The sequence below is a fragment of the Colletotrichum costaricense genome (genome assembly GCF_030867565.1).
Source record: "Colletotrichum costaricense strain IMI 309622 chromosome Unknown Scaffold_27.1, whole genome shotgun sequence".
In the NCBI taxonomy this organism is placed as follows: Eukaryota; Fungi; Ascomycota; class Sordariomycetes; order Glomerellales; family Glomerellaceae; genus Colletotrichum; species Colletotrichum costaricense.
Window position 1 is genome coordinate 130,677 of NW_026848256.1, and position 23,880 is coordinate 154,556.

The 23,880-nt window shown below is 52.3% G+C and overlaps 9 protein-coding genes across 9 annotated transcripts; 3 read left to right on the forward strand and 6 right to left on the reverse strand.

Moving 5' to 3' along the window:
* Positions 1-1,455: 1,455 nt before the first annotated feature.
* CCOS01_16029 (uncharacterized protein) lies at positions 1,456-2,180 on the forward strand (the record flags this gene model as incomplete). Its single annotated transcript, XM_060464167.1, has 2 exons — positions 1,456-1,472; positions 1,727-2,180. The coding sequence occupies 2 exons, from the start codon at positions 1,456-1,458 to the stop codon at positions 2,178-2,180; spliced, it is 471 nt and encodes a 156-aa protein (XP_060305222.1).
* Positions 2,181-5,996: 3,816 nt separating this feature from the next.
* CCOS01_16030 (beta-glucosidase) lies at positions 5,997-7,535 on the forward strand (the record flags this gene model as incomplete). Its single annotated transcript, XM_060464168.1, has 3 exons — positions 5,997-6,362; positions 6,415-6,647; positions 6,701-7,535. 3 exons carry the CDS (start codon positions 5,997-5,999, stop codon positions 7,533-7,535), a joined length of 1,434 nt encoding a protein of 477 aa, XP_060305223.1.
* Positions 7,536-8,948: 1,413 nt separating this feature from the next.
* CCOS01_16031 (cupin) lies at positions 8,949-9,757 on the reverse strand (the record flags this gene model as incomplete). Its single annotated transcript, XM_060464169.1, has 2 exons — positions 8,949-9,549; positions 9,615-9,757. 2 exons carry the CDS (start codon positions 9,755-9,757, stop codon positions 8,949-8,951), a joined length of 744 nt encoding a protein of 247 aa, XP_060305224.1.
* Positions 9,758-10,158: 401 nt separating this feature from the next.
* Positions 10,159-10,969, reverse strand: CCOS01_16032 (uncharacterized protein; the record flags this gene model as incomplete). The annotated part of the gene is made up of 2 exons (XM_060464170.1): positions 10,159-10,308; positions 10,763-10,969. 2 exons carry the CDS (start codon positions 10,967-10,969, stop codon positions 10,159-10,161), a joined length of 357 nt encoding a protein of 118 aa, XP_060305225.1.
* A 1,114-nt stretch (positions 10,970-12,083) lies between these two features.
* On the reverse strand, positions 12,084-12,513 carry CCOS01_16033 (uncharacterized protein; the record flags this gene model as incomplete). The annotated part of the gene is made up of 2 exons (XM_060464171.1): positions 12,084-12,320; positions 12,382-12,513. 2 exons carry the CDS (start codon positions 12,511-12,513, stop codon positions 12,084-12,086), a joined length of 369 nt encoding a protein of 122 aa, XP_060305226.1.
* Positions 12,514-13,232: 719 nt separating this feature from the next.
* On the reverse strand, positions 13,233-14,370 carry CCOS01_16034 (uncharacterized protein; the record flags this gene model as incomplete). The annotated part of the gene is made up of 2 exons (XM_060464172.1): positions 13,233-14,041; positions 14,157-14,370. Coding segments are annotated over 2 exons (1,023 nt in total), but the record flags the coding sequence as incomplete, so codon positions are not given.
* Positions 14,371-16,128: 1,758 nt separating this feature from the next.
* On the reverse strand, positions 16,129-18,670 carry CCOS01_16035 (translation elongation factor G; the record flags this gene model as incomplete). The annotated part of the gene is made up of 3 exons (XM_060464173.1): positions 16,129-18,344; positions 18,470-18,530; positions 18,587-18,670. The coding sequence occupies 3 exons, from the start codon at positions 18,668-18,670 to the stop codon at positions 16,129-16,131; spliced, it is 2,361 nt and encodes a 786-aa protein (XP_060305228.1).
* An 843-nt stretch (positions 18,671-19,513) lies between these two features.
* CCOS01_16036 (COPI associated protein) lies at positions 19,514-20,362 on the forward strand (the record flags this gene model as incomplete). The annotated part of the gene is made up of 6 exons (XM_060464174.1): positions 19,514-19,533; positions 19,624-19,695; positions 19,861-19,904; positions 19,980-19,994; positions 20,046-20,114; positions 20,190-20,362. 6 exons carry the CDS (start codon positions 19,514-19,516, stop codon positions 20,360-20,362), a joined length of 393 nt encoding a protein of 130 aa, XP_060305229.1.
* A 1,556-nt stretch (positions 20,363-21,918) lies between these two features.
* CCOS01_16037 (GATA zinc finger) lies at positions 21,919-23,825 on the reverse strand (the record flags this gene model as incomplete). The annotated part of the gene is made up of 3 exons (XM_060464175.1): positions 21,919-22,751; positions 22,803-23,395; positions 23,455-23,825. The coding sequence occupies 3 exons, from the start codon at positions 23,823-23,825 to the stop codon at positions 21,919-21,921; spliced, it is 1,797 nt and encodes a 598-aa protein (XP_060305230.1).
* Between the last annotated feature and the right edge of the window lie 55 nt (positions 23,826-23,880).

Sequence of the window (23,880 nt, forward strand, 5' to 3'; positions counted from 1 at the left end):
GGTTACCCCTCAAATGGTTGACCCATCTCCAACTGTTGAACTTGCCATTTTCGGGAACCCGTGATAAATCCGCCTTTTCCGTCTTTCAGTGAGACATGTAAAGTGTTCGTGTTGAAGTAAGACAAGGTAGTGGACAGTGTCTCTCCAGCTCCGTGTAAGAAATTCGAGGGAAACTCTTCGGAATTTTTGGGGGCCTTGATAGACGCGACCGTATCTTTCTACATACTCAATATCAGCCTGCTCAAGTCTACTGTATTGCTTCCTGTCATGTTGCTCCAATAAGACTCCGAGTTTCATTGGCGGAGGATTCAAGCATGGAACGCGGTAGCATTATTTTTTACACTCTTCGAAAGGTGATGATCAAAGACTCGAACTCATGTTTCCACAGGTGACGTCGTCCTCTATAGAGGTAGCAGGATGTGACAAAGACGAAGACAGACTTCCATGAGCAACACTTTACCTCAACCTACGCGTCCATCTCAACTTCCTACCGTCTGCGAGGATAATGTGTATTGATCCCAGCCAGCACACAGGGATTGCTTGGAGAAGCTATCCCTTCGCCTGCGCTCCTTCACGCTAGGCTGGGAACGACTACCAGGAGCAAATTGCCTGAGAGTGACACTGAAAAGCTCGGAAAAGTGACGGGAAGACCACCTCCCGTCTCATTGACAAGTGCCGACGGTATGGGGGCTGCGGGTGATGCACATATGGAAGACAGGCTCGTTGCTTACTGAAACCTTCGGAGCTGTGCTCAGCATACCAAAGGAAGACGAGGCAAGATGGGCCGATCACTTGATACAGGTATGGGCGCAAATATTGGCGCATGCCTATTTTTTCATAATTCTCCTTGGCTTCTCTCGACTTGTCTAATGCGACAGCCTTCTAGACTTGAGCGAGCTCATTATATGGCCTGCTATATGGCCCTAAGGATGCAGCGGGCGGCCCCGGTTAGACCACGAAGTCTCCAGGTCTATTCCAGGGTCCATGTCCGATCCTCGACCAGTGTGTTCCCTCCTTTTCCCTTGCTTGCTTCAATCTTGTGCAAGAAATCTTCTTATTATTCTAACACTTCCCCTGGCAATTAAGATGGATGGAATATGCGAGCGAGCTTTAGGAGTCTACAGCCCGAAGCCCCCAACCATCCAGCCCGGTGATTGCTTATTTCATCATGAGGACATAAAAGTTCCTATAGGTAAGAGGGTGATAGGTAAAAGACTGATACCATATGATGTTAATGTACTCTCGAGTGGAAGGTACGTAAAATCGTGTCTTCAACCCAGCCCAGTGCTATAGACATAACATGGAGGATTCCGCTACATAAGTAGATTGGTAGGGACTGCCGCAAGTTAGTGCCTCTGACAGAATTTGATTATACTGCTTATTGCTCGGATTGGTCGTGTTGGAGATATCTTGGATATATTCGGGACTTCAAGTATGCCATGAGTCGAGGCCAGCATGGCTAACGACAAGAAGTATGCCTCCGGTATATGATAAGGAAAGACTAAGAGGAGCTGGAAAGGGTTACTGGACAGCTCACGTTGATGTCGGGGAACCCCATTGAAGGCTTCGTGAGATCCTTCATTTACGTGTGGTTCAGTTTTGGTACCATATGCTACGTATGGGAATACTTTCCGCTTTGGTCTTGGGAGGAGATGTCGTCTGCATTATCTAACTTCCATGAGCGCTTCACTTTACCTATACGACAAAACTCTACATGACTTTCCAGGGTCGAAAGAGAATGGCGAATAGCAGATGATCCGGGGCACACTGTCTTCCAAGGTCTCAAAGGCCCAAACACTGGGGCATCCCTTCTCTCGACAACTGCGCAGAGACCCCTACTCAAGCACGAACTCATACTCGGATACGAGAACGAGGATGTGCCCGCCGGGAAGACCTACCACGGGCTCCCGCTCGACAGCGAGCGAGCCGTCCGTAAGTCGGGAGGTACCGTGTACAACGGCATACGCCACGTGCCGATCTGGGGCGGCAAAGCTTCTCCTGCGCACGACAACCGACCTCGATTTGCCAGTAGAACTGGGATCAAATCGATGGTTATGTCTGGGATCCGGTTGCTTATAACGTACAGCCATCCATCATATCACAGTAGCAGGGCGTGCTTGGTGTTGGTCGGCACCTCCGAGGCTCAATCAGCGAAGTGCAGGAGAGTAGGCTTGAGGTAGACGATGAGAAATCAAAGGCGTAGGAAACAGTCGGTGAAACTGGAACAGTATGGACCTAAGCAAGATACTTTGTAGAGGTGGCTCTCAAAGAAATCATCAGCCTGCTGAATGTAAACGCCATGAAGCAGGACTGATTACCATCTTTGCGCATGGAAAAGCAGTTCAAGTCACTGATACGGCTATGGATGCCGACTGGCGTCATCGATATGAAGAGAGCAAGCTAAATGATAAAGCGATATTTGAGAAGCTAGCCACTACTCGATACCGCAACACGCGACCAGAAGACGCAGTGCCAGGCTTTATCTCAACCTTGGTCGGAACTTAATGGTTGAGAACTTGGACCGGTTCCGTCAAAGTTCCCAATGGTTTCTTTGGCCCCTGATTAGCTCGTTGACTGCGAAATCAGTGCTGATGAGCTGCTGGTGCGTCCAGTCCACTTTAACTCACGGGAGGTTAACCAAATTGCCACGAGCCGACCACGGAAACCAAGCTGCCATTCAACTGATGACAAACGCGGCTCTCGACAGTCATTGAGCAATACTAGACCATCAACAATGTCGCAAGAGGTTTGAAGTGGTCGCGGTTATTCCGAGTCCTGACAACAAGACAGGAAGGCCTGCACTCTCAGTGGGGTTGAGGTTGCTCTGTTGAGCCAAGCTTAGCTGCTACCCGATGTCGGCCGGTTAGTGATCTCCATCTCGCCATACGAGAGCCGCTGCTAGAGGGGGCCGACACAACGAAACATGCGTCAAGAGTTGCTCCAGTACAGGACTCTTAAAGAGCTCAAGTAAGACTGAGGATATGAGCTTGTTGTGTAGCACTTAGCGCGGGGCACAGGGCTGCTCAAGTTCCTACTCATCAAACCAAGCGAGTAACAGAGCGGGCATGGCGTGATCTGGCCACAGGCCGTATTTCTCGGTTGATGGCTAGAAGAGCGACAGTGCAGGTTCTTTCCACCCAATACTGCAAATGATCAGCAACTGGTGAGGGCCGCCCTTCGGATACGAGATTCATCCATGGAGGAGCTCAAGAATTGCTGGCCGAGGAGGCACAGCTTTCAGCTCAACATTGTGAAGCTGGTCGAGTGAGGCAACTACCATGATGTCTGCCGATGGAGGTTCACACTAACACTGCAGAGCGTATCGGCGACTGCCGCAAGTGTACGAATACAAAGCTAGTTGGTCCGGAATGGACGCCGGGCACACCAGCTCTGGTGCAATCTCGCACAATTTGGTAGGCGCAATTTCCTTACTCCGTCACCAGTAGCCGAGAAGGGAGTGGCCACAGACAACGTCCCCAGATCTATCGCACGGGCTTGGTCGATAGATCGCGTTCGGCGGTTTTGCTGACGACTGACAGACGGCCTGACAGGTTCTCTGCCGTTGGCTCGTTCACCCAGACGAGATGGAGATGGACGGATGGGGACGTTTGGCGAAGGGTTGCTCGGTCTCTTTCCAGATCAAAGTCTCTGCTGCGTATAGAGGCAAAGCACGGAGCACGTGGATTGCAAGTGGAGGAAGATTCATGACATGAGGCTCATGCAAAATGCCCACATGGGCAAGGGGTCGGCATCTCCTCTTCCTCGAGAGCCTGGAGTTGTGCAGTAAATGCTCAGCAAGTCGACGACATGGCATACACAAAGGTAAGAGAAGTCCGTCCTGGTCTGGGGGTGACCGGGTGGAGGTTTGAAGATGGCGGAGGATGAGGTTCAAAAAGGGCAAGCACGTTTCGGTATGTGGTGCGAGTCTGCCAGCCTGCGCGGAGCGACAACCAGCGATTGAGAGACTTCTCTGACTAAGTCTTGGCTCGAAAGGGGCGCGAAGGGGTTGAGAAGGAACGGCCCACTCTCCGGTTATCTAAGGTATCTTAAGTACCTACCTTGACTACGGAGTACCTTAGGTAAGTTACGGAGAGGCCTCGGCACAGTGGAATCTGTGCCAGATACCGCGACAACTGGAGACTTTCTTCCAGAAGCAGAAGGCAAGACCGCTGGGTCGTGTGGCGTTACTGGCGTTGTGTGTTGAAGAAGGCGCTTTGCCGCGTTCCAGTGCGGCAGAAAGATACCGTTGAGAGTCGCCCGAGACATTGTGTTCCCCTGTAGGCTACTAGAGCTAGCCCGCTGCCTACCCAAGACGTGATTCATGCGGTCTTTTCTCGCCCATTCTTTCGTTGCACTAGAATGCGGGTTCCAGTTCAAGGAGGTGGCTGTGGCACAGCATTTGTCTCAGTCAATGACAGTCAGTCGGCTAAAGACAGGAAGAGGTAGGAAAATTCTGTCGAGTCTGGCTCGAGTGCAACTACAAGTATCCGTAGGTACGGAGTACAGTGCACTGCAACCGATGGCTTGAAGCCTGTTTACTACCTTACCGTGACAGCACGTGGAATTAAGCTTGAAGGTTAAGATTGGATGACAGGAAGCGCGTGTGACATTGCGAGCGGCGGTCTCTCACCAGCTTTGGTGGTCGCTGAGTGCCAATTTGTCAATCCAGTGCACCTCTCTGCGCTCGAATTGTCAATGGCGCCAGAAAGCTCATCTCATTCATCGCCCAAATAGGCAACGCTCCCTAGCCGACCAACGAAGCGGTGCGGTCTGTTCTTTCCCCCTGTTTTCTGGAGATGGTTCCCAGTTTCCATCTGGACGAGTCGACGACAGGACGCGATGGAACTGGCAGCAAATGCAAGCGGAAGGGAAAAGGGCAAAAGGTACGTACAATGGAAGTTTTGGGTACATGCAACCAATCAGAGGTGATGCCTGAGGTATGAGTAGTGGGTACATTCAGAATGTGCATGACTTCATTGGTCGAGTGTGGAAACAATGCAAACTTATGCAGGTACAGACAGGTATAGATAGATGGGTACGTATCAAGAAGCCTGGAGTGCTTCGTCGACCCCGGCCGGGCAGTCTGGGACCCCGTTGGGAACCGTGCACCGGTGCCCTCATTTCGTTTGGCTCCAAACGGCAGCAACGGCTTGGATGCGCAACATCTCTCATTGGCTCCTTCCAAGAACAAGTCAAGCTTTGCCGAGATGATGGCCCTGTCTGATTGGCGAGTTCATCCAAGGTCGAGGGGCCATGTCATTTTCATTTCCCCCCGGGCCTCGAATCCTTGCGTCTCCTTAACCCCCGGCCAGTCTTCGACTCTTCCGAGTTCCAACTGCGCGATTCTCATCAAGCTCGTCGCATCGACGCTTGTCCGCCTCAACCGCCCCCCGGCTTAGCCAAGCATCACCGCTTACCCATTGCCTAATGTCGCCATGACCAGCCAGAATCCTTGCGCCTGCCCCTCAAAGGGCCCTGGTCCACCCAGGTCCCCCTCGAGTTTCCCCCCGTTATGGCCAACAGCGTGAGGATCGCGCGCAAGGTTGCTGTCAACGCACCTCTGCCTTTTGCGGCTTGCCCAGTAGGCTGAACGATTCCCACCCCGGATACCTTGCTGCTCTCTCTCATTTTATCGTCGACCCATCCTGCCACCTCCACCCTCGCTCGTTCTCCTCTTTCTTTCTCTTGTCCTTGCACCGCATCCTTACGCCTTGCCCAGTCTCTGCTTTGAGACGTTCCGCTCTTTACACCGACATTCGCTGTCTAGTCATTCGCTTTCGAAGACATCACGTTCTTTACGAATCCAACACGCTCACGCGCTGTTGCCATTCCAATTCGCCATTTCCATGTTGTAGCATTGAATCCGAACGCCAAAATCCGACCGCCGTTGTTACCACATTGCGCGACGCGCCGACCACCAGGAATCAGATCCTGTTCTTTTTTGAATTGTCTTTGGAGGAAACCACGTCGACTCTTGTCGAAACCCCGCTTCCGAGATGAAGCTCTCTACCATTAAGGCTGCCCTGGGCTCGGCTTTGGTCCTGCTCTCTGCCCAACCCGCCGAGGCTCATGATGGAACTCACCGACACCTTCACAAGTTGAAGTCCGGTCTGGGCCCCAACGAGGAGATCGAGACGCTTGCTGAGAGAGATGTCATCAAGAGAACTTCTGATGGCAAGGCCATCTGCAGTTTGCCCAGCGATGGCGATCTGGTCAAGGTCCCCGGTGCCATGAACAATGGCTTTGCTATGAGCCCCGATCAAGCCTGTGTTGAAGGAAGCTACTGCCCTATTGCCTGCAAAGCCGGCAAAGTCATGGCGCAATGGGAGCCCGATTCGACCTACACGTATCCCTCGTCCATGGTAAGAATCCCCCCGACTCCTCGCACGGCAGCTCGCAGGCTAACCAGCTCAGAACGGTGGCTTGTACTGTGGTTCTGATGGCAAGGCCTCAAAGCCCATTAAGGGCTCTCCCTACTGCGTCGATGGAGCAGGTACCGTTGAGGTTTACAACAAGTGTGGCAAGACTTTGTCCTTCTGCCAAACTGTTCTGCCGGGCAACGAGGCTATGCTCATTCCCAGCGTCATTGACAAGTCAATCACCCTTGCTGTTCCTGACCCTAGTTACTGGTGCAGCACCAGTGCTCAGTGAGTTCACTGTCTCAAACATGGGTCAAAACGAAGAGACTAATGAGGCCTAGCTACTACATCAACCCGCCCGGAGTTACGGATGAGGGTTGTATCTGGGGCGACTCCTCCAAAGCAGTTGGTAACTGGGCTGCCTATGTCGCGGGAGCCAACCAAGACGGTCAGGGCCGAACTTTCGTCACTCTCGGTTACAACCCCATCTGGGAGGGTTCCGCGCTCAAGAACACGAAGCCTACCTACGGAGTCAGGATCGAGTGCCCTGATGGAGGCTGCAATGGCACTCCTTGCTCTATTGACCCCTCTGCCAATGCTGTTGGGGAGGTGACCAGCAACCAAGCCGGCACCGGCGCTGGCAATGCCAAGTACTGCGTTGTCACTGTTCCCAAGGGGAAAAAGGGTCGCATCATCGTCTTCCCTCTTGACGGTTCTGGAGGAAGCGACTCTGACGACTCTAACGAGAAGGATACCAAGGTTGAAATCAAGGTCGCCAAGTCTTCCGCTGCTCCATCGCCCACTCCCACCCCGACTCCCACGCCCACTCCTACTCCTACGCCTACACCGACCCCGACGCCCCCCTCGTCCTCTTCTGCTGCGCCTTCCTCCAAGGCTGTCAAGAGTTCCAGCTCCAAGGCTTCCAGCGCAGCTACCTCTGCCTCCTCGACGACGTCAAGTGCCCCCACTGTCATGGCCGGCATGTTCCACGAGAACGATAATTCGACAACCACGTCCTCCGACTCTGATGGCACGACTTCCAAGCCCGCCACCGCCACAGAAACGGAAGAATCAGCACCCGCCACGACCTCCAAGGAGAACGAAGGTGTTAGGCAAGGCGGTGGTGCCATTGCGGGCCTCGTCATCGCCTTCGTCGCAGCCACATTCCTCTACTGAGTGTGCTCAGTTGATAGTCGTATTCTTTCTTTCGCTATAGCCAGCAGCAGCAGCCCGTTCTTCGCTTCCACGTCCATGCTTGTCAACACGACGCAGCGCCGTCCTTTTGCTGCCACCAGCCGACCTCGATTGTCTCGGAACCAGCCCACTCGATCGGATGTACCCTTCACACCCCTTGGGCAAGCTCGCTTGCCATGTACCTTTTGCGCTGCTGGCACTTCTTCGTTTCGACCCGCCGCTTACGATCATGCGGCAAATTTTGCATACACGCCGGTAACACATGGCACTTTCATCCATAATAACTTATCTGGACGTATACATCGAATCCCTGCGATACTATCGCGACAGTCTAGTGTTTATTATCTTAGCATCCTCGTGTTGACCACACGAGCAGGCAAAGCTTTCTTTCGGGTATCTTCTACTCGGCTCCTCTGACGAGGAGCATTTACATATTTTCGGATCGGCTTGCTTCTCATCTATACCCATTTACGCACGTATTATTTTGATCTTATATTATATTATTCGAGGAACATGTGGAGGAAGCTTTTATATGAAATGGAATATCGGTCATGACATGGAGAGGAAGCGGGGTATCTAGGACCGGAAAATCTTATTCCATGAGGGGAACTATATTATGTGAGAACGTGCTTGGAGAACGCGTGTATGAGCATTGCCCGAGAGCAACGGGAGGTGATGTAGAGTGGTATGTGGACAAGACATGATGGCTTTTCAAGCGTCCGTTGATGTTTGTTCTAGGGTAGTTCAGACCTTGATCAGGGGTTATTGGGCCTGTCACTTGCTATACGGTCCGGTCCAACCAATCAACGAACGTTCATGCTCAATGATGTGTTAATGCCTCGATCCGATTTTCGCGTCGTCGTTTCTATGTGTCCGCCCTAGCATTCGCCATCCTACAGTTGCCGGTAACAGAGTACCCTCTCGAGGCGACGCAGGCGCAGCAAGCCGCCCTGACTACAATGCTTGCTAGAGCATGACGGCAGCGAGCTTGCACGGTGTCATGAGGTACGACGTGGATGATAATATCTCAGTATATGCATAAATCGATGTTAGTTGGCTATCTTAAGGCATTGTCTTGAGAAGAGTTGCAACTAGTCAACCGCGTATATACAGGGTATTTCATTTTTTCCTCGATGCTACGTATTTCTTATGAGTTGCTCACCAAATCTAGATACAACGAACGAAAACAAAACCGCAAATGCTAGCTAAGGGGATGAAGGGGGGGCAAACAGAATGAGAAAGAATTCCAAAGCAAAACGCCCAGGGTCCATGCAATAATCCGAATACCAAACCAAATGCTCGCTTGCCAGACGCAAGATGCCACGCTCTCTACAGCAATCAACAACGCTCACTCGCCAACACCATTACTATCCCCCAAGTGCTTCTCCTACCAGCTTACAAAGCACGCTTCTGGATGTTGCACTTCTTCAAGCACTCGTCAACCCCAAGCGCAATGCTAGCAGGAATAGCCTTGCGCACGCGATCGATATCCGCACCAGCGATGCTCTGCCCAAACGTAGCAGCGATAACATCGTCCGTCAAGGCAAAGGTGCTATCCGCAACCTGTCCGGTGCCGAAATCCTCAGAAGCGAAGCTCGCCACAAACACGGCGTCGCCGCAGTCCGGGTTGAACTGCGTGTGCAGAGAGCCCTGGTAAAAGGGGGTCATCTGGAAGGGGCCCAGCTCGGTGCGGATGGCGCGGCGGGTCTTTCCGTCGGCGGCGAGAACGACGCCGTTCTCGGGCGTCATCTCGGTGATGAGGCGGCCTTTGACGACGATCTGGAGCTCGGAGGAGCGGGGGTGGACGTGCAGGGTGTTCATGCCGCAGGGGCCGACGCGGCCTACGGCCATGCCCGCGCCGGTGCCGACTAGGGCGGGGAAGGTCTTGCGGTTGGCGGCGACGAGTTCGCCTCCTTTGCCGGGGTTTTGTTGGGGCTGGTTGAAGTCGAAGATGAATTGCTTGTCGTCGGGGAGGAGCTTGAAGCGGTCTGCGGCGCTGTTTCAAGTTGTTAGTATGTTGGGGAGAGGGGGGGAGGTTGAGAATGAGGGTAAGGGACTTACGTGTCGGCGAGGAAGAGCTGCTGGGTGAGGGATAGAGTGGAAGTGGGAGCGGGAGCGGAGGTTGTCTGGCTGCTGTAGGGGGCTGCGAGGGCCGAGGAGGCGAGGGCCAGGGTGAGGGCGACGGAGCTGGTTGTGAAGTACATTTTGAATGTGTTCTTGTTGCTTTGGACGCTTGCTAGAGATGACGATGCCGGAAGAATGCTGGTCAAAGTGGGAAAGGAGACAAAGTAGAGGAGACTCAAGGAAAGATGAGATGATGTTATTATGCGTTCACTGTGTGATGAGATGCAAGAGAAGAAGCCATCATCATAGCGGGGTTTGATGTCTAGTTATATACTGGCATCCCATCTATTGGATGGGATGAACGTGAACAATTCAAGTTTGGTGTGCATAGTCTAATTTGGGATGGCATCCAACCTCCAGGTCTCATCCATCGTGGACCAAAAGCCATCCCGCATGGTCTTGGAAGATGGCTAGGCTTAGCACTCGACCAACGTTCGGCTCAACTCACATCCTGTCCGCAGCAAAAAAAAAAAAAACCAACTCACTCGCTAGCCCAGCTAAGGTAGCCTTTCAAGATGACAAGACCCAGACCAAAACGGACAGACACGGCTCCCACGTGCCATGGCTCACAAAGTTCCTCCTCGGGAGCAGTGTAGTCCGGTAAGAATTGACAGGGCTTGGAATTCTTTTCCTTTCGTTGTCAACTTGTCAGCACTAGCGCGGGGTTGGGTCGTTGCACTAGGTATGTTCATCGGCCACGAGGTTGGAGAAGCAGGATGGAGGATGGGGAATGTCGAATTGGTAATCCTGGTCGGCGTTTGTTTTTGGGGGCGTCGGGAGAAATGTTTCCTGCGGCCGCGGGTCTCTGATCCAATCACGCATAGGCTCAGCCCTGAGTAGCGCCACTGAAGATGCCTTTTCATTCGCTGCTGCGCTTCTCGGAGACCGCTACCCGGGCCCCACATGTCGGCTGTGCGACGTGCACCCGCCAAACCGACCTCCCTCTCCCTCCGGCGCTTGTTGTGTCGTCCCAACCTAAAAATAACGGGGGAAGAAGACAAACAGGATGCACATGTTGTTCTGTTTATTCATCCCAAGAAAATTTGCTTGACACGAAACGAATGCCATTTCGTTTCCTCACATACCCTTGCATCGAAGGAATGTCCAGCAGGGTCGTAACCCGGCCGGTCGGTCTTGTTTCCCTGATCTACGCCTCGCGGATCAGTGTCGCTCCGGGTCAGGTGGGATGCGACCACGTGGGCTTGGACAGGCGCCTGTGATGTTGGACAGGATTGCTGTTCATACGTTGTTGTCTCCTTTCGCACGGCGCCGGCGGATATTGTTATTTTCATGAGCTCTGATTGTTGGCAGCTTTCACCTGCGGTATGGGCACCTTGGCCAACACCCAGAGTCAAGACTCCATAGCAGCTGTCTACGAGATGTGGACTCGATCCTGCTGTGAATGCTAAGTATTTGGATCCTTGTTCGGATCTTTGGGTTATTGGCACCAGCCAGTAGATTACACAAACTACCATGGCCAAGCTTCATAAGCATAGTGCTTATCGGACCCAGGGAAAACAGCCGGGAATCTGAATACAGTCAGACTTAGGAGTTGAATTGGAGGGATGTTTTTCAGTGCCCCCTCAGCAAAATCCTGTGGTGTCGGCTCGGTCGATACCGAGATGACGACGACGCTAGACCGGTGGACCGGTCCTTCACCGACAAGAATCTGACGCCCTACCCACAGAGCCTCCATTGTGATCTGGGAAAGAGACACCCACGTACATATTGGCTCCTCTGGCTTGAGAAGAGCTGGAGCTTATCCAATCCCCTCTGGGCTGGGTCCGGGGCCAGCGGTTTCCGAGCCTAGCGGGAGGGGTTCACAATTCCTTCGGGATATCGACTTCCATAACTGTGTCGGTCAGCAAGGTAAGGTCACCAGCTTGCCGGTACGACCGAGACATGGAATCCTACACCGAAGAGAGAGTTGTATTGGTCTAGGTGCTACTCACCTTCGACCCCAACTGAGGACGCCTAAGTCGCTCATGCAGACATGACCCGTCCCCAACCCTACGATCACCACATGCGACCATACCCACTGGAGAATTCGGGATCCCGTCCGCTCTCCCATAGACAAGCCAGTGAGGGCCAGAGTAGTAGTCAGGTCGGTGACGACTGGCGAATGCCTGGTGTTGCATGTATTTTGTTTTTGGTGAAGATCAGTTATGTAGTTCAGGTAGGGTGCTCTGGGAAAAGGCATCTCTCCGTGTTGCGATTTCTGCATCACTGAGCGAATACAACCTTTCTTTGGTATACAAGAGAAAAGCTAAGTTGAGCAGGGGACTTCTTCAAATCATGCAGCCTGTCACGGCTATTCCGTACATATATGCTAAGCTTCATATCCGTACCGAGTACTGTAATGGTATGTGTGATCGAATACATTTATGCTCACTTTGATATCCGAAACTAGCTATTACGGACTCTGATCTCATCATCATGCATACTCTTCATTTGCTCCAGAGATGGGTCATCCCCAACCCACGACCCTCCCTGCGCATCACCCTCGAAAAGCTGGGCGTAGACCTCATCTACGTTCGGTAGCAAATTGCCGGCCGACTTCGTGAATCGATCGAGTGCTTTCTGGAACTTTTGCGGTTTGGCCTCCCTGTCAACGTATGCTTCCGCAATGTTCTCAATCTCAGCCTATCCTTGTGTCAGTCCTAGTCACCTGTCTCACAGGGGAAAACGTTTTATCGAGCCGTACATTTAGAGACGAATACGCCACTGCGGTCTTTTCTTCGACTTGGACGTAGAGCCGAGCAGTCGAAGTCTTGTCAATGATTGCCTTGAGTTTCGCAGCCTGTGCGTCTTCTCTGAGACTGGAAAAGAGTTCCATCGCCTGTGGAAAACAAGGTCAGCATGTGAACAATGGTGGAAGGACTTGCTATGCTTACCCCAAAGATAAACACCGCTGCGATGAGTCCATACTGTCAATCATCATATGATTAGCACATAGCCAAAGCGCCCAAGCAGACAAAGTAAAGCGATGGCGCTGGGATTATGCGTTCATGTCCAAAGACGCTCCTTTTGAGTGATAAAGCCTATCTTATTTCAGAAGTTCCAATTTCGCGAAATGGCTCGATTTTTCAGTAATGCAGGAGAAGTGATTGCCTCGAATAGCTAGAGTAATAATCAGATCGGTGGCACCTGATGAAAGCCTGATGTCACCTGCGTCTCTTCTTTTTGACTGTTACTCCGAGTGGTCGAGATATTCCCAATTTGTGTATGCTGTCATGTCGCAGTCAGTATAAGTCATATTGTATCTCGGCTGTGTAAACTATCGGAGCATATAACTTGAAGATGGGTGCATTCAACTCGTCAAGTCTCCTGCAAGTTGCAACCTCACAAGGTTGATATTAGTGATTTGCCTCCACACCTTTGGGCGTGTAAGTCCCGGCATATGATATCAAGTGAGCTTTACAAATACTAATCTATCCTATTCCAAACGGGCCTCTTTTCCGACCTTTACAACTCCGTCATACACGTGGGACATGTTTGCTTCCATCCACATATTCTCAACTAAGGAACGTAGAGACTGGACATCGTCCTCAATACTTAGGGCTTTGGTAGTACGGTTGTACTTGTCCACCAGGGCCTCAAGGAAGGCAGAGTTTGCGTATAGGTCGGTTCCGGCGAAAAGGCATGCAGGAACCCCATCTCGTTCTCCAAGATATTAGGCGGGCCCGTGACACCCGCGCGAGCCATGAGCGCAGCTTCGATGCCTAATGGCCCACCGTGGCCCGGGTGAATCTGCTTCGTCTTGGCGTCCGTCGTCTGGAAAGCCACGAGACCGCCTGCACTTGATGCCGCGACCCTCATAGCGGACGCGATGGTCGCGGCGTCCCAGCTGAGGAGGTTACCGACCGCCGCCGCCACGGCGAGCTGTCCGTTGATAGCCGGGTTGTGAAAACCACGCTCGTCTTCTACCGAGGAGCATGATGCGAGGCCAATTCGCGCGCAGACTTCGTAGCCCGCGGCGAGAGCAGTGAGTTGGTCCTCGCCACTGGTGTTTGTGTTTCGAGTGGAGGCGTAGACTGGCAGAGCGGGGAGGACAGAGGAGGACGGATGCGCGTTCAGCACGACGTGCTCGATTTGTAATGCACCGGCTGCAATACCGTTGAGATACATCGCGCCAAAGATTGTGGTCTCTGAGCCGTCTATGGCTGCGACTGACTGAGGTCCGCCGTTGCCGTGGACGGTTGTTAGTGCCTCCGTCGAAGACTTATAGACAGGTTTAACCATGTCGGTCAGCATAGCTGTGATGATGTCGATCACGAGAATAGGAGGAGTGCCGTATAGGCTCTTTGGCAGCGCTTTAGAAGTGAGGCTAGCTGCGAACCTCGCCAGGTCCATCGTGTAGTTTCCTGAAGCCATTGGGAATGGGCTCTTGCTTGGCTCAATGACAAAGAAGTGGCATCGAATCATTAGTAAATACTGGGAATAAGGATCTTGATAAAAACCTCTTGAAAGTGCACTTACTTACTGTAGAATCGACAAGCTTCGTATTATTTATTATACCTCTATTGTACGGTGATGATAAGATGGCTCGACTGGCCTGGAGACGGATTCGGAGTTTTGCCGCAGCCCTCACCCGAAGACGGCGAAGATCCGTGGCAGAGATCTTACCCGGTGGCAGGTCTGAACTGATCTCTCCTGAATCAATGGTGACTATGGTGACGCGCGACGGATGATGTCTTGAGTATCATTGAGGAGACTGTAGTGAAAAAATATAGACTTACAGCCCAGTGCTGAGACGGTGTCACTCTCTATCAGGTATCCGTAAGCGAGGCCTTGCGTTTCTCAAAAGAAACCAGACTTGGGCGCAGTGTCTCTAGTTAGGGACGATAGGGTAAATTCAGTCTGAATTGTCATGTCTGAGATATGTGTTTGAGAGAAGGCTTCTGTTGTGTCATTGGACTATCCCTCCTACACCTTTGACAAGATACTCATCAACCAACAGTGGTCTCCAGGGCTCTCGCAGAGCATACGAAGCAGACGTGACTAGTCTGCTATCCGCTAATTCTTCATGTTGTCCAATAGACTTACAAAGTCTAGTAGAACCCGTTGCGCGGAACGAAGCCCGCCCAAGCACATTTCGTTGCGCATGGAGACAGGACAACCGAGCCGGATAAAGTCCTCAGCGCTAAGGCACTTCCAGTAAACGTCGCCGAGTAACTCAACTCCCCTTCGCGCAGCCGCTGTTATCATTCTTGTCAGGAGGGGAGGCAGGGAGATACAACGCCAGGACGAGGGCAGCACTGAACAAATGCTTGGGAGCGGAGAATGATACACTGACTCGGTTTTGTTACTGAGATATGGCCCTAAAGGTATGTGCCGCGTGAAGACAGGCTCGCCTCGCTGCTCGGGTCCGGGAACAGATTCTAAGCATCGGTATTGCATTTGCGGCTTCAAATCCGTTCTTCGCAGCTACTTCTTCCAGAAGACAGCAGTCTGTGGTTATCACCATGGTAGATAACATGGAGCTTTGCAGAAACGACCTAGTAAGTTCAAAAGCCGCAAGGGAGGTTCCAGAAACTGTCTAGCAACGGTGATCTCATATGCTTGACGCAGATAATCCAAGACGCGCGATTTCCAAACGGTTGCTGCCAAGGTCATTCTGCCCTTCCGTGAGTGCTACTTAAGAACCTAGTCGTATTATTCAGCCACGATCTGACTGTGGATTCAAGGTTTTCGTTCCGCTGTACATGGGAATTGGGTTGATGCGACGAGGATCGCGGGTGCTGAGCCGTATGACGTGCAGTCTTTCGAGGATATCTACCCCCATATCCCTACAGTTGGACCTGATTCAAGTAGCAAGGTCAACGAGCCATCCCAGGTATGAATTTGAGGGATTGTTGAGTAGAACTAGCTAGTCCATGACAAATGACCAGTCGCTTTTTATGAGTAGAGATAAAATAGAGCAGATGAAGAACACGAGTGGTTGAAGAGACGTGTTGAACTATTGGTTGAGGATGTGTGAGTCACAGCTCCACAACCGAGCGGGATATGGGTTACAAGACCACCAAAATTTTCATCAACAAGCCTGAGCACAATAGCTCAGGGGTAGAGCGCTGGGCTCATAACCCAGAGGTCCCTGGATCGAAACCAGGTTGTGCTAACAAATCTTTTGTAATTCATGGCAATTTGTTTCTTTTGAGCGAGATTCTCTGTTCCCTTTTGTTTTGGCTCGAAAAACAACGTCGGGTTGCGTCCCCTACTGCTGAAGACTTATGCGCTGCTTAGTCATGATATTATCGCACCTGTTCAGCAACATCAGAGCTACGTGTATTCAATACTTGCAATTTCACTAACCGGCTATTCATGAGTATTGTACATGCGAATGCTATTCCTGACGATTTGCGCAGTACGTTCGGGAAAATGGGGAAGGTATCTGAGTTCCTGTAACCTCTTAAACTTTCTACTTTACAAAGTACATACACACTTTCTATCTTTACAATGCCTTCTCTCGTTGGCCAACAACACGATCGAAACTGTCAAACGCCATCGTCATCGAGTGTCTTCCGCCAGTCTTGCCTCTCAGCTGCTCGTCAAAGTTCAAGACCTCCTTGAACGGCACCTTGGCTACAATTTCCACCGTCCTGGCCAACGACTTTTTCCCCCTCAATGAAGCCACGATCTCGTACGGATCTGGCGGCGCGTAGATACTGCTGACGTCGATGTGCGAACTCGACTCGGCGGACTTATCATTGACCTCCAGTACGTGTCCACCGGCTCCTGAGCTGATGTCATGCTGCACCAAGCCCGCGGCCGCCTCGGGACAGCTGATGTGTAGAAGCATGACGGGCTCGAGGACGCCCACGGCACCCTTTGTGATGTGCGCCTCGCGGAGTGCTTCGCGCACGGCTCGAGATGCTGCGCCGGCGAAGTGTCCACCGGACGGGCTCTCGGCGGCTGCGGCGTCAACGGTGATGGTGATGTGGCAACCTTGGACGGGGGAGCCGCGGCGCGGGCCGCGGGCCACGGCTGCGACGGCGCCATTGATGAGTTGCTGTCGGGCTTCCTCGGGATCAAAGGCTATGTTGCCGTCTTCGGGGAGATCGATGATGATGTGAATCATGTTTCCGTCGCGTTCGACAGTCGGCTCAAGTGCGGCTTGGCGGTGGTGGTCTTCCAGAGGTTCCAGAGTTGCTGTACATGATACCTTGCCCGACTTACTCGCGACGACCCTGTCAAAGGTGACATGATGCGGTCCGATTGAGGACGTGATGCACTCTTTGTAATCGACCTCGATAGGACCGAAGTCGGCCTGAACCTTAGGGTTCTGCTTGAGGTTGTAGACGGCGATATCAAGGTGGAGTTTGCCCATACCCTGCAGGATGAATTGTTCTGTCTTCTCGTCACGGCTCCATCTCAAGCTGGGATCTTCTCGTGACGCATTTTCGAGCGCGATCTCTAGCTCCTTGGAAGCTGTGGGCCCGTGGGGGTCAATCGCGAGGAAAGCCACTGGCGGAGGAATTTCTGGGGGCCTGATCTGGATATGCTTGAGGGCATCCGGGATCTGCTTCTGAGCGATAGTAGCAAGCAGCGTGTCGCCCGTACGAGCCTTCTTTAGACCCTTGATGGCGCCAATCTGGCCAGTGGCGAGGTGTTGCACATCTTCCGTCTTCTCCGCGGATATCTGCAACAAGCCGAACGGACGCTCTGCCTGCTGATTATGCGTGTTCCAGGTGGACGAGTTCTTGTGAAGTTCGCCAAAGTAGACTCGCACGAAGCTCAAGATTCCCTCTTTGGGGTGATTATAGACCTTGAAGACGGAGGCGACTGCTGCCACACGCTGCTGACCTGGCTTCTTGCTCGAGTTCTGACCGAGTAGCGTAATGAGGTTGTGCTTTGCCGGGCCGGCACGGATCTCAAGATCAGGTCGTTCGTCAGGACTCGGAAGGTAGTCAACGATGGCGTCCATCAGGGGCTCGACACCGATGTGCCGGAAGCTGGCACCTGCTAGAACGGGAATAACGTTTCCGTCGCCACTGCGGATGGCGCTTCGAACGCTGTCTTTCAACATCTTGCCTGTGATTTTGTTTGGGTCGTCTGCGAACAGGTCCATAATGGACTCATCACATTCAGCGAGGCCTTCAATGAGCCGCTCGCGAGCTGTCTCAATTTCATCGAGAAGATAGTTGCCCTTGAGTACCTCTTGCAGTTCCGCGAACTCGTACTTCGTCTTCTGCTTCTCTGCCTTCCACCGATATCCGACGCGGTCAATGACGTCGATGACACCGACAAACTGGTCTCCTTCCCACCACGGAATTTGGCATACAAGTGGCCACCCGTTCAGACGTGACCCGATCTCCAACACGGATTTTCGAAATGAAGCACCGTCTCGGTCGAGCTTATTGACGAAGATAATGCGAGGGATTTTGTGATCGTGTGCTGAAGCCCACACTCTCTCCGTATGAGCTTCTACGCCTTTCACTGAGTCGATGATACACACAGCACCGTCAAGAACAGGCAGACACCTGTCGACCTCAAATCTGAAGTCTTGATGACCTGGTGTGTCGATAAGATTGATCGTTTTGGGGGTTGTGCCTGGGGCGCATTCCTCGTGAAGGGGCCAGTTAAAAGTGATGGCTGCTGACTGAATTGTGATACCTCGTTCCCGCTCCAGGTCGAGGAAGTCAGTCACTGTGTTTCCTGCATCGACGTCTACAGTGTCGTGGTCAGCCAAGAGGGTCTTGGTACATACTTGCCGCGGCTACAGCTCTCATCCAACTCCGCGAGACAAAATGTTGATATGAAAACGATTGCAAGGTAAAATGACTCCTACATACCTCCAACTCGGCGAGTCACGCCGCTATAATACAACATGCGCTCAGTCGTTGTGGTTTTGCCCTGAGAATAAATCAGCCATTCTATCACTCAAGCTCAAAAGGCGACTGAATACGCACAGCATCGACATGGGCAATAATTCCAATATTTCTGATATCCTTGATAGGAGACCGATGCTTCGATTGCACCGGAGGTGTGTGCATTGACCTTCGGAAGCTCACAATCCCAGCGAAACAAGACCGCGCTGGTAACCGGCCGACATGGCTTTGCCTAGGCACTGAAGCTCGAAAGACCAGCATGACTAGACCATCAAATATGGGTTTTCGTAGTACAAAATACGAATGTGAAAGGTGGCGATGAACTCCAATCACATTTTAGAGTGCCATGAGATAAGTGCGAACAGCGAAATGACGTCGCAAATGTCGTTAAGTTAGATCATGGATGAAGCTGTTCACAACATGATGGTATGAGAGCTCTCTAATCGACTGCACTTTCACTTTGATCAGTCGGCAATCAACCAATCCGCACAGCAGATGTCCATACACCCATGTAGTCCGAAGCAGGAAGGCGGTCAACAGAGCTTTGGCTCGTTCCTGCCAGAGCGGATGTCAGTGTCAAGTCAGTGACCTCCCTCAGAAAAGAGGCTGGGGGGTTGTGTGGCTGGTGCTCAACCGCTGCGACTTCATGGTACCTATGATTTGCGCCTGCTACGTGTACCAGTGCCTGGTAGATATACTTGCTCCATCAAGTATCCACCAGCACACTCCTTCTATCTGCTAGGAGCTTCAGGAGCCAAAGAGTTACGGAACTTGACTCGTCAGCCTCTTGTCCGGACGTCACACCTTGCACCCACCTTGCTTCTTCTTCTTCACACCCACACCCACATCACAACACATCCTTCTTCCAAACCCGCGATATCTAGCTGCCTGGCCAATTCATCCACGCCAGCTTCCCTTCTTCTTCTTCTTCTCTCATCCACCTCGCTTGCCCTCCGCCATCGAATCTCCGTCCATCCCCGACAGTAACGCAATCTACAACTCGCCAAAATGGAGCTTTCTGACGCCTTGTATGTGGTCCCTAGTCTTTGCGATGCGGTAGCTACCCAGTAGCTATCCTGCGCATGCGCAAAAAGCTAACCAGGCGTCACTCGCATCAGCCGCATCGTCAACTTGGCCACCGCGACCATCATGGTCCTGGGCGGCATTGCCCAATTCTTCAACTTCAACTTGTACGTCTTATCCGACCCCCCCGACGGACCTCCCGTGTCTACGACCTCTACTTGCGCGCGCGCACGGATTCCTCGTGCGACAGCCAAACCCCTTCATCGTGACGAAGGAGACATGTGGTGGCATAGCGATTTGATGACTCTATACTGACAACTCTGCCTGTGTAGCCAGGGTATCATTGTTGGCGCCTACGTGATCATCTTCGGTCTCTGTAAGCATTCACCCCCTCCTGAAGCTTGCATAAGATGCATTCTTGGTAGTGACATGGCTAATGCGATTTGATTAGGCACTGCTCTGCTCGGTATTTGATAATGAATCCTCAATCTCTGAAGCTCCTCTAACAAAGTATCAGAGTTCCAAATCCCTCCCCAAGTCTCCCGTTACGCTTCATTCCTCTTCTCTTTCGTTGGCCGCGGTGTCTGTAAGTTTCAAAGCCCCCCTCCGAATATTCTCGTAGTCGATGCACACTGGTTCTAATGCGGCTCCTTCCTCGCAGTCTACATTTTCATCGGCTCCATCCTTCTCTCCGACGGTGTCTTCAAGATCATTGCCGGCTCTATTGTCGGCCTTATTGGCGTCGCCTACGTCGTCCTCGAGTTTGTTCCCCAGATCGAGCCGCCAGCCAACATGCGCGAGGCCGACGGCGGCTGGGGTGCAGAGCAGGTGTAAGCTAGCAGCCCCTTTTCAACCACACAAAGAAACCAAATTTCATCTCGGATGCCTTTTGCACTCTACCAACATTGAAACCGTTGGAAGAGAGGTAAAGGCACGGATTCTTTTCCCCTATTTTACAATTCGCGAAACAAGACAATGAACCGGATTTGCTGAGGCTTTTTTTCTTTCGAAACTTAAGATACTGAAAAGAGACGGGGAACTCGACATCGCGTAAAACGATCACGACAACCAATTCCTCAGCTTCATCCATGACAATGGGGAACAAAAAGAACGAGAAGAGAAGCGACCAGATAGGAACGACAGCGTGGGAAATTTCGACGCGAAGCTCCCTTATGATGTTTGGCCCCACCGAGCAGGCTGTATATTGTGTGTATTCACCACTGTAAGGCACGAAGGTTGTGTGTGTGTTTGTGTGTGTGTGTGTGTGTGTTGTGTAGGGAAAGAGCATATGCTTCATTGCATTTCGACTTGTACGACGGAAGACTGTGCCAGGTCTAGTGGCACTTTGTATGACTTTTCACTTAGATGGTGTAAAGGAGAAAGGGAGGCCTGGAAAAGTAGGGTATTGTTTGGGATCCGCAATGGCTAGTCGTAACAGACCTGATTTTTGCCCTTCAGAAGCCTTACTCATACTACCTCATATTTGCATGATGTCCGCGACGATTCCAGCCTCCGTGATGTAACTGCGGGTGCTACACCATTGCCTTGGTGGTTCAAGGTTTGAGCGAAACGTTGGTCACTTACAGTTCACGGTGACCGAAAGGTAGACTTCTAGTGAAAAGGGGGACAATCCCATTGTGCTTTAGGTAGATAAATAAACCATGCGAGCAAAGTCCATTGCTTCAGCTTTTGATATTTCGACGCGCAGACTTCCGATTGGGAAAGAAGGGCTACTACATACACCCTACAGCATCCAAAGACGCCTTGTGCCATGCCAGTTTTTGACCCTCTTCATACCGTCCATAGAACACGAAAATATCTTGCTTGGTTCTTCCCGAATGCCTCTCACCTCTCCGATTCCACTCGCCCGATAACCACTTTACAGATGGTCGGGTAATCTGTCAATAAACACCGTTCGATATCCCATCCACCCTGAACGATAACGGAAAGAAAAAACTCCTGGTCCGCCCTTGGGAAAACCTCCCATCTCCCTCCCTTTCCGCGCGCGAATTCCATTTTGTAATTCCATTCGGTTTGTTGTAAACAGAAGAAAACGCCCTCTTCGTGAGTCGGAGAAAAACACCCTGTAAAGAAAGATGCCATTTTTTGTTGAGTGGCCGCCAAAATGCGTCCCAAAAACAATCATCCTCTCCCATTTTGTGTAAGGCCAGACCCCGTCCGTTTTTGTTTTTCTCGTTCGCCCCTGGTGAAACCGTAAATGGAAGAAGGATAGCTTCAACCTGTTTGGTGATGGAATAGACGGCCCCAGCCGACCGCTTCGCACAAAAAGGAACTCCAAGCCATGATGTGTGTGTGTGTGCCCATATTGTCCCAAAAAAATCAGTTGTCCGATGATCCCGTGGTTCGTTTGTATCGTGATGGAACTTTCATTAGTTTCCCATGTCCGCTAGCTCCTTCTCCTTCGCGGCCAACATCTCCCTCATCCGTTCAGCTTCCCGAATCAATGCTGCCCTCTTCTCTGCCTTGACTCTTTCGTTTTCTGGCCTGAATCCCGGATTGCTCGTCTGACTGCTCGGTCCAGGTGATGGAAGAGGCGTCATGTGAGCATTCGAATAGGAACCTGGACTCGGTGCGGAGGCGGCCGGCGACATAGCAGATCGGGCGTAATGTTCCGCGGCGTCATCGCTACCCGAGTGGTAGGCCGGGCTGTCATCTGCCGTTGTCGGGTTGAGGATTGACTTGATGGACGATAATCGCTTGGACGTGTCTGGTCCGCCATCGCTAGACGGATTTCCTTCCGCAGAAAGTGATCGTTTCCTCGATGGAGACAAGAAAGAACCAGGTGACAGAGAGGGTTGGCGTTCCCCCATGGCGGCGAGCGATGTGATCGGAGCAAGGCGGTTATCGTCGTTCAGCGATCCCGGATAGGGGTTTGAAGTTCGGGAACCCGAAGATTGATACGCAGCCAAGTCATGCGAAGGCAGCGGCGAGCCTTGTCGATTCGGACGCATAAGTGGATCTGGAAGCATGGTGGCAGGATTCTCTCCCCGACGTCGAAAGCCCAAATTGATGGATCCGTCCTCGTTCATCGTGCCCCTTTCCGGACTTCCCTCTGGTGCTACGCTCTGCGTCTCTGAACCCTCAAGCATCTCTTCCGTCCACTCGCCGCCAAACGAAGATGGTATCACTCGTTTCCGTCTCTTGATGATCGACTTCTTCATAGTCACAGGCCGGTGAACTCCGTGAAGTTTGTAGTAAAGACCTGTTTATGTCAGCATGTTAAAGATTTCCCCAGAAAAAAGACGGCACGTACCGCAAGCATTGCAGATCGTGTGGCCACTTTCGTCTCGTCTCCATAGCGGGGTGATGGTAGTGCCGCAATTTTGGCAGGCGATCACAACGGTATGATTTGGGTTTTGTGCTTGCTGTATTTGCAGAGCGGCGATATCGACAGGAGCGACGGGGTCGTCGACGGCCATGGGTTCGCCCTGAGATTGGCTAGACGAACCGCCGCCGCCACCACCACCACCACCGCAACCACCTTGCCCCTGAACGTTCAGATGGGCGGATTTCGATACTCGGTTGTTGTACGCAGGACAACCACTGCAGCCTTCCGCACCACCGGTACCGTTGCACTTTCCACCCCCTGGACAGGTGCCTGATGGCGCCTGTTCCTCCGTCACATACGTGGGAGCGGGAGCACTGAGATATTTTGGACCTGGACCTGGTGCTGGCGCAATCTTTGGGGGAGCCGTCCTAGGTGCCGCTGCAACAAGATGCGGGGGTTTCTTGAGGTTAGTTGGGCGTGATGCGTTTCTCGCCTTCTGATACAGGCCGCAAGCGTTGCATATCGTCGTTCCTTGGGGAGATCTCCTCCATAACGGTGTTCGTGTTGTACCACAATTACTGTAGCTGGTCAGCAAGCGGTCCACAGGGGGTTGGAAAGAAGCCCGTCGCCCTCTTACCTGCAGACTTGACCCGTCTGACCTGAAGAAGACGTTGTTGCCGTTGACGGTGCCGGGCTAGGTCTTGGTTCTGATCTCACGTCCTTCGGGGAGCCATCACTGGATACTGAGACCGGACTCCTGGCCTGTGACCTCGACATGGCGTCGCTCGACGGACTACGTCGGGAATTTGGCCGCAAGGTCGCCGGTCCCTCAAGGCTCTCGCCTCGGCCTACTGGACTGTGGCCTCTCGCCTGCTCCATGGCAGCGTACTGCCCTCCTTCGCGGGCCTTGGGGGACATGCGTCGTGATGGGAGAGCGGTTCGGATGGTCGAGGGCGGCTGTTTCGCCGTCCCCTGTGCCGCCGACGACATGCCATCGGCCATAGCCATTCGTGGAGAGCGTGGTTTCGGTCGAGGTGGGATGTACTAGCCGTAGGTGGTGTTG